This window comes from Cryptomeria japonica, chromosome 5 (genome assembly GCF_030272615.1).
Source record: "Cryptomeria japonica chromosome 5, Sugi_1.0, whole genome shotgun sequence".
Taxonomy (NCBI): domain Eukaryota; kingdom Viridiplantae; phylum Streptophyta; class Pinopsida; order Cupressales; family Cupressaceae; genus Cryptomeria; species Cryptomeria japonica.
Window position 1 is genome coordinate 374,128,118 of NC_081409.1, and position 9,398 is coordinate 374,137,515.

The 9,398-nt window shown below is 34.3% G+C and overlaps 1 protein-coding gene across 3 annotated transcripts in view; it reads left to right on the forward strand.

Moving 5' to 3' along the window:
• Positions 1-8,423, forward strand: part of LOC131035006 (probable LRR receptor-like serine/threonine-protein kinase At1g56140) — a 105,786-nt gene extending 97,363 nt beyond the window's left edge. For 2 of the 3 annotated variants that reach the window (XM_057966650.2, XM_057966644.2), the window contains 8 exons: positions 5,388-5,824; positions 6,011-6,206; positions 6,380-6,541; positions 6,646-6,758; positions 6,920-7,130; positions 7,256-7,493; positions 7,589-7,739; positions 7,827-8,423. In XM_057966650.2, coding sequence (XP_057822633.2) covers positions 5,388-5,824; positions 6,011-6,206; positions 6,380-6,541; positions 6,646-6,758; positions 6,920-7,130; positions 7,256-7,493; positions 7,589-7,739; positions 7,827-8,159 — 1,841 coding nt within the window. In that variant the 3' untranslated portion in view covers positions 8,160-8,423. The remainder of the gene's footprint in view (positions 1-5,387; positions 5,825-6,010; positions 6,207-6,379; positions 6,542-6,645; positions 6,759-6,919; positions 7,131-7,255; positions 7,494-7,588; positions 7,740-7,826) is intronic. The other variant, XR_009372624.1, reaches the window with a different exon arrangement.
• The last annotated feature ends 975 nt before the right edge of the window (positions 8,424-9,398 follow it).

Consider the following 9,398-nt stretch of genomic DNA (forward strand, 5'->3'; position numbering starts at 1 on the left):
ACGGTTAAATGCAGAAAGTAAATGCACAAAACATAATGGAAATATATTAAATAACCAGCCTCTATATTAATTCCACAGTCCATGTACAATAAGTGCTTATAACATTACATCTGACACGACTAACATGATCATACTTCGAAGAAAAGGTACACAATATATAATACCCGAAGGGGTGCGACACAACCGTCGCGACTCCAACTACCTACCCGTCGGCTAACTAACTGACCGCCGTAACTCATTATTACCGACGACAACATAAACATAATATAACAACATAACATAATGATTATTCCCGGCAACAATTGTTAAGTTGACAACTATTAATTTTTTTGTTATCTATAGCTACAACTTTTGATCTAGAGATAGAACAAATGGATGTGAAGACAACATCCTTCCATGGTGACTTGGAGAAAGAGATCTACATGACATATCCTGAGCGCTACAAGGAGAGAGATAAAGAAATGTTGATCTGTAGATTAAAAAACTATTTGTATATTATCAAATAATTTCCTAGGATGTGGTACCGTAAATTTGATTCATTTGTGTTGAGCTCGGAATTTTCGAGATTCAAATTAGATCATTGCTTTTATCATAAAATGGATGGTGATTGATTCCTTATTATCACATTTTATGTGGATAATATGCCATTTTTTGGTAATAGTAAGAATGTGATTTATGATTTGAAACATTATATTTTAGCACAATTTGGCATGAAGAACTTAGGGATTCACAAATATATCTTAGGTATGGAAATTAGAAGTGATGAAACAAACATAAATCTTTGGTGGGATAGAGTATGTAAATGCTATGTTGAAGAGATTTAACATGTTGATTGGCAAACTATTGAGTATTTATATTTCAATGAGGGCTAAATTATTTGTAAAACAATGTCCATCTATTCCTAGTGAGATGGAGGACAGAGCTAAGTGTGTTATGCTAGTGTTGGGAGTTTGATGCATGCTATGGTCTATAAAAATTAGACATTGCAGTGGGAGGTCTTAGTTGACTCATGGCCAATTGTGGATGAGATAATTGATATGTAATTAAAAAGACCATCAGATATTTGTGGGGTGCCTCCAAGTACGCTATTTTTTATCGTGGTGATTTTATAGGGGACCAGCGTTCCATGGATTCAAATTGGGTAGGAGATGCCTATAATAGAAGATTCACCAATTAAAATCTTTTTAATGAGACCATTTGTCTTAAGAGAAGGTTTCATGATCTTTAAACTTAAGAGGCTGACTTGCAAATGTATCTACTCATTCTTGTAAAGAGATCATTTGGCTTAAGAGATTGTGTTAAGATGTGGTGGTTTTTAAGTATGTTACCTCAGATTTGCAAGTTGTAGATATTGAGAGCACACTGTTTGCTTTTCTTATGTTTAGATTGGGTTCTAAATCATGAGAGGAACTGTTGTTCTTATTTTAGTGTAAGGTGGTTTTTTGCTTTAATTTTTTTTCTCTAGGCTAGGTTGGTCCATTGAGATGAATGTTTGTAGAACTTAGAAACTTTTCTTATTTATAGCTAGGCCTTATGTTTTGAGTGCAAAATTTTTAGCCAAGGGCTAGAAATATTTATCATGAGGTTATTGCTCAATGTCCTTTTGTGACAAGGTTTCTATAGTAGGAGCGAAGGAATAAATGATTGCAATAATGACTAACGGTGGTACACTTGTTGGTTATATTATTTTTTGCATGGAAAAATTCACTTTAAGGCTGAATCCAAGATGGTATTCTATTAGTTGTAGCATCTTGTTTGTTTTATAGACATGGAATCATTATTTTTGCTACATATATTGCTATATTTTTTTTCGGTTTTCTTTCATGCTAATTAGTATGTAAAGGGATTATGCATGGCTTGTTGTATCTGAAGCTAAACCTCTCTAAGATATGCATTATTATCAGAGGAAGAAATTCCTTAGTTCATTTATCCATATTTTATCGTTTTGAAATTTTTGTCATTTATTTATCATTTTAAAATTTCTGTCATATTTTATGATTATAATCAATGGTTCCCCTTGCTTAAGGAAATGTCCTATTGCTAAGTTGCCTTCAACGGCACTAAATGCAAACTGTAGACTAGAAAAGCTTTGATGCCAATATATATCATAATTAGCTTAGTTATACCAATATGTAATTCTTTGATATTGATTTGATCTAGTCAATTATTGACGATAATTATTATTATGCTATGTTACTCGGGGACGTGTCCCGAGCCTAAATCCCCCATCCCCGTCTCGAGGATGTGGGGACAGCCGGGGGACATCTCAACCCCCCCCCCAATCCCCAAAATTGCAAAAATTCAGGGAAATGTCTCGGAAACTTGGGGAGGACAGTGATTCTCAAAGGGGATGTCCCCTCATCCCCAATATGGTTGGGGATGTCTGTGATATCCCCTAACTATCCCAGGGATGGCCAGACGTCCCCCTTTTCCTAGCAAATTTTAAAAAAAAGACTCAAATGCTCTATAAATTTTTTTATTTTATTTTATTATAGGTTTGTAAAACTGGATTTTCACTAATATGACGGGTAAACATGTCTGAATCACTTCCAAAAGCATTTAGAATAATGAGCAGCAGCCTAGTAATAAATTTCACAAACACTTAGAACTTAGCCAAAAGCACTCTAAAATATGAATAATAGCTTGGTAATGAGTTTCACAAACACCCAAAACTTGGTAGTGCATAAAGAAGTGGTTGTAGGTCATAATAGTAATGGAATACTATCAAAATATCCTCCAACCAGAAAGAAACAATGAACTACATGCAAACAAGTGCTGGCATATTGACAATGAATTTTCAATTATGAATGCGTATTGAGTATTGACAATGAATTCTGAATTGTGAATGTATATTGAGTATTGACATTGAATTCTGAACACAAATGTGGCATGTTAAGGTTCTATAATGTACATATACACACTTTATCCATGTTTTCATATGAATATAATGTATATATACATGCTTCATGAGAACATTTAAATTTCCCTAATATTTTAAATTTTCCCTATATTTTAGATAGCATCCCTCCCCCTACCGTCCCCAAAATTGGCAAAAAAATTTGTCATCCCAGAAACTCATCCCGCTGTCCCCTGCTGTCCCCATCCTGGAAACTCGGGGTAACATAGTTTATATGCAGATTCTTAACTGTTGTTTCAATATGTTATTTGTAGAATTTTAAGTATTTTAGTTAAATATTAAAACATAAAAAAGTATTCATCGAGTTGTCTCCACTGCAGATTTTTAATGATGAAATGAGGAATCAAACATGAGGCATGGAAAAGAAGAGCATAACAAAACATACACAATTCAAACGCAAAAACTCCAGCAAACAATGGTTGTCTCTCATTTCACTATCACCAAAAAAATGCTAGATTACAAGATAACAAGGCCACTGGATTGTTCAACAAATTATCTTTCCTCTTTTGCATTCAGTTCACTCAGCTTTTTGCAAAATCGCCTCCTATTCATTCTGCAATTAAGAAGTCAATTCAAGATGATGATTCAGCTTCCTCCAAGATTTCTTAGCGAAAAAATGTTGCAATAGATGTATCCAATAGCCAGAACCCAGAATATGGTCTTTCTGTTTTATTCAAGATAATTACAGAAATGCATGGATGTATCCTCGATGAGGGTTCGTGTTACCCTAAAACCATCTCTAGCTGTTGGCTATTGCAAGGATGAATGAGGTCATGACTAAATCCATCATGGATGCATGTATGCTGGGTTTGAGCCACCACAAATACATTATTATGTTTATTTAAAAAAAAGGTGCAGATTAGTTTCATGGGGTTCAAAAATTCCAATTCAAGCATTCCTCATCCTTCTCCCATTTGTTCTAGTCAGCTGTACATATTTTTCATGCTCATTTCCTTATCTTGGAGTAAGCATATACATGTAGTTTAGGTGTCATAAGATTTATACAGACCTCTTAGCGATATTCCATGAACATAGATAGACAAACAATTATGTGTTAACCAATGCGACTGACCTGTTTCAGTTTAACCCTTGGGAGGCAGCTTGAATAAATCATCAATGGCATGATTTCGGATTATGGACTCAAACAAATGATTAATATCCTTTTCCACATTAAGAATTTTAGCACAGTGCTCCACTAGTTCTAGACTTGGAAAATCCCATGGAAAATCAACTACTTTGATAAACACTAAAGTCTCTTAGTGAGATTCCACAAACATAGATATGCAAACAATAATGTGTTAATCAATGTGACTGATCTGTTTCAAATTAACATCCCTACTTAGAACTGTCCCTGGGAGGCAGCTTAAATAAATCGTCAATGGCATGATTTCAGATTATGGACTCGAACAATTGATAAACATCCCTTTTCCACATTAAGAATTTTAGCACAGTGCTCCACTAGTTCTAGACTTGGAAAAGCCTATGGAAAATCAACTACTTTGATCAAAAGTAAAGTCCGTATAGGGTCTTCTTCTTGTAGAGTTCATCCCTTCAGTACCTCTTTTCATGTTCTTATTGTTGCACCATTATCTGTTACTACTTTTGCTCTCTCAAATAGCTTGCAATGAATGATGTGAAATGGCAGACTACTCATTTGCATATATATTAGCTTCATAGTTAGCAGACTGTACAAGCATTAAGCGTACCTAGAAGATCATTACTAGTGGGAGAAAAGGTACTATGAGCTTGCAATTTCCAGTAAGGATTGGACAGGATTCCAGAAGAAACTGCTGTCACAAAACTCTCTAATTAATGAGGGACAGAAGCTCCCATCTAAGGAATACCATCTACAAAAATTAAACAACATTTTGTTGCATAGTAAAAGGCAGAAAAGAAATTCAGGATGACAGCCAAATCCATATTATATATGAGATGATGTCTCAGATGCTTCTTCCTTCTATCCTTAAACAAACTTTTACCTCAAGACTGGTTTCAGTATGCTGATTTAGCATTCAAGTTGGGAAGCTTGATGTGAAATATGGATGGATGACCATAGGTTTCAAGATACTTGGAACATACGAGTGAGACAAATATGAGATTATAGGCAAATGCCACATTAAGATATAAAAATCTCAAAAAATAACTTTCAAATAATCCAACATTGGAGTTCTATGTATTAGTTTATCAGAGGGTCAATCAAGTCTAGTTAAACCTAACCAGAAGATATGTTGTCTTGATGTTTGTAAAGGAAATTGCAAACTGTTAAAAACAGCATAAAGGTGGAAGAGGGACGACATATTTTCCTGTGTCAATAATGATGCATTTTTTTTGAAGCATATATTAATTTATAATCAAGCATTAGTGTGGTTCTGATGTAATCTTAACTGTCTAAACATCTAAATTCTCAGCTTTTAGACATTTCGTTGTATTATTTTTCTATAGATGTAATACTGAATTCTTTTCTGAGCAGAGTATCCTTTGGCTATTGATTGTGGTGGATCAAAATTAGAAAATCCGGCCCGAAGCCTTGTTTTTGATGAGGATAATGAACTGGGTATCTCACCATTTCATCTTAGTTCCAGCAAAAACTGGGGAGTCAGTAATATAGGATATTATCTTGAATATTTTACAACTCAGTACATAGCTGAGCCTCAGATGAAGACTCTATACTTGGTCAACAATAACATTACATTCAACTCTACAATTCATCCACATAATAACACCATGATCACCTCCGGCATTGATCAACAACTATATATGACAGCGCGTACTGCTACAATCTCTCTGAGGTACTATGGCCTAGGCCTTCAAAATGGACCATACAGTGTAGAGGTCCACTTTGCAGAGATACAATTTGTCGATACCAAAACCTCGAAAGGAGTAAGGATCTTTGATATCTATATTCAGGTACATCATTTAGGCTTTACCAGTTTTTCTGGGTTTTACTTATCTGCATCAAGACTGCAACCTAATTTTTCTTTGTACCAAAATGACTAGATAAAGCATACTAGACTTTGAATATATCAAAGAGGTCACCTTTTTATTTTTATCACTGATCAGTATGTTTCGTCAAATTGATCAAAACATATACAGGGAATTGAAGTGATGAAAGATTTCAATATAAAGGAGGCTGCTGGAGGGAAAAATTTGGTGGTTGTTAAGAACTACAAAACAAATGTTACAAAAAACATCATAGAGATTCATTTCTTTTGGGCCGGTAAAGGGACATGTTGTGAGCCAAGAGAAGGAACATATGGACCTTTGGTGTCAGCTATTATAGTTGCTCCTGGTGAGTTAATCTTTATGTGACTATCCCTTGTTGCCTTACAATTGTCTGGAGTGAGGAATAACTTGATTTTTTTGTAATCATTTAGCACATAGCATAAATTATGGCATTATAAATGATCGATTCTTTGTGCCTACTTCAACTTATCTGATTCAATTGAATTTTCTTTTGGGCAGATTTCGTACCACGTATTCCCAAGAACAAAAAACCTATTAAGCTAGTTATAATAATTCCGGCAGTAACTGTGACTTTGGGTCTTTTGCTGATATTGTCTCTAATATTTATAAAGAAGACAAAAAAGTGGGACAGCATATTTTACTTTGTCACTAGGGACAAAGGTATGGTTGATTTTTCAAAACTGATACTATCTTATTCTGTTTATGTTTCAAATGTATCAAATCATTTTTTGAATACTTCCTGTATATGGTTGGAGAGTTGCCAGAATTGAAGAAAATGAAGGGAAATTCTTTCAGCTTAAGGGTGATTAAAAGTGCAACAAAAAATTTTGATCCCAAAAATAAGATAGGAGAGGGTGGGTTTGGCGCAGTTTACAAGGTACATTTACATGCACCCTAACATTTACCCGAGCTTATCATGTGCAAACAAGTACCATAGCATGGATAAAAACATGCAAGATGGAGTTACAGTATTGAATATCAGGCAGTCATCAAATACTTATTACACAAGTGCTGTAACAGAAGACTTTTATTGGGCAGGGTGCACTACCAGGTGGAACGAAGGTGGCAATAAAGCAGTTATCATCCCTGTCCAGACAAGGGAATCAGGAGTTTCTAAACGAAGTAACCACAATCTCTGCAGTGAAACATCCAAATCTTGTTAAACTTTATGGTTGTTGTGTAGAAGGGGGCGAGCTTCTCTTGGTATACGAATACATTGAAAATGGCAATCTTGCTGAAGCTTTATTTGGTAAAGCCATCCATTATCTTTAATTGGTTGCATTGTGAGGAAAAATCATTGCTCATTCGCTTTGGAGTTGTGGCATAACAAATGACAATCTGAGTTTGCTTCATGATTTTTATTCTAATACTCAGGTACTGATGAGGCTAGAGTTGAGCTAGATTGGTCTACTCGGTATAGAATTTGCCTAGGAGTTTCCCGTGGGCTTGCATATCTTCATCAGGAGTCAGTCATGAAAATTGTGCATAGGGACATTAAACCTACAAACATTCTTCTTGATAAAAACCTAAACCCCAAAATAGCAGATTTTGGGCTGGCCAGACTATTTGAGGAGGAAGGTACTCATGTCAGCACAAGGATTGCTGGAACCCTGTAAGTTACGAAACCATCAAGTATTTTCATTATTCTTTCTACTGCATAATATATTTTCATAGTGCTAAAGATCATTTATCACCTCAAATCTTCAGTGGGTATCTGGCTCCAGAGTATGCTTTAAAAGGGCATCTCTCAGACAAGTCAGATGTTTACAGCTTTGGAGTAGTCGTGCTTGAAGTTGTCAGTGGTAGAAAACACACGGACATGACCTTGGAGGAAGAAAGGGCTTATCTTCTTGAATGGGTAACCCTCAATAATCAAATCATATTTTGTTATAATACAATGCAATTTATTGTAATCTAATTAATGTGATAATCTGGCTTGGTGCAGTCTTGGCATTTATATGAGCAAAACAGGGTACTAGACTTAGTAGATGTGAACCTGGTGCAATCAGGATTCAATGAAGAAGAAGTGATAAGGATGATTCACATTGGTCTCTTGTGCACTCATGATAATCCCAATGCAAGACCTAGTATGACAGCAGTTGTTGAAATGATGGAAGGAAGTATGGCAACACCTGCTCCGCAGTCTGGACCGGGATATCTTACTCAGTTACAAACTTGGGACCTGGCTGCTGGCAATTTCCACGTTCAGGAACAGTCCTCAACAAGCGTCATGAGCCAAAGCACCCCACTCACGGCTAATTGGGAAGACATATCTTAACGGTTGAGAAGAAAAGCTTCAAAATTGCATAAGAAATACTGTTTTTCCCAGTTGCAGACATAATGCCCTCGTGGAATATATGTCAGCTTAGAATGATCCTATAAGCCATGATTGACAGGATTTTATGCTCGCTTAATTATGAGTGAAGTATGCATAGATGATATTACACATTTATTCTTATGCTCGCTTAATTATGAGTGAAGCATGCATAGATGATATTACACATTTATTCTTAAATTGTAAATTAAAATATCTATATTTTTTAAAATATGACATCAAATTTTAGAATATTTAACATTCTTAAATAATTAAAATCATTAAATTTACTATTAAAAATAACTAAAAAAACATAAATAAACAAAAAATAAGACTACTAATTATTTTTTTAAATTTTTTTAAAATCAATTCTTACTCATCAATATATGGTAGAATTTGCAAAGAATCATGTTGTGGAAAATTATATCTTTCTCACATAAACACTTTTAATTCAAAAGTAACTTTCTCTTTTTTCAACAAGAAGATTTCACACTTCACACAAGAACTAAAGCTATTCATCAAAATCTATAAAATAAGAATGAGAATGAACATATAAACATTAATATTCTCTTAAGACTCTCAATCTTTCACTCATAAAAAATATCAAGAAAAATCTCTTTCAACTATAAACACATGTAAGTAATTGTTAAAGTTAAGTATTGCTTATATATTATTATTAAATAAAAAATAAATCAAACTACTACAAATCATATGTAAAGCCATTCTTGCATTGATTTTTTGGATTTCACTAAGTAATTATATTATTTCTCTTTTATAAATATTATTTATCCTACATTTAGCGAAGGTTGTTCCTATCTCTTACGCGGAGTTAATCCAACTTAGCTAGCCTCCACTACAACAACCTTTTGAGAAGCCATTTGTTTTTCCATTGATGAAAATGTTTGCTTAGTTTCAGATGAAGATTCAAGATACCAAAAATGGAAAACTCATATGATGATTGTGAAAAGACAACAAATAGTGGTTGTGCATTTATAGAAGAAATATATAAGTGCAAAAATGTAATGCTAATGCACTGCCTGAAATGTTTGCCTATTCCAATTTGATCAGTTAATGCCAGCAACTTATCAATTAAAACTTCAACCATCTGTTTTTAAATTACATTTTGCACATCAAATGAAATTCCCTAGTGTGTTAATTTCAATTGCTAGCATTAAATGTAGCATCTCTATAATCAACGAGGAT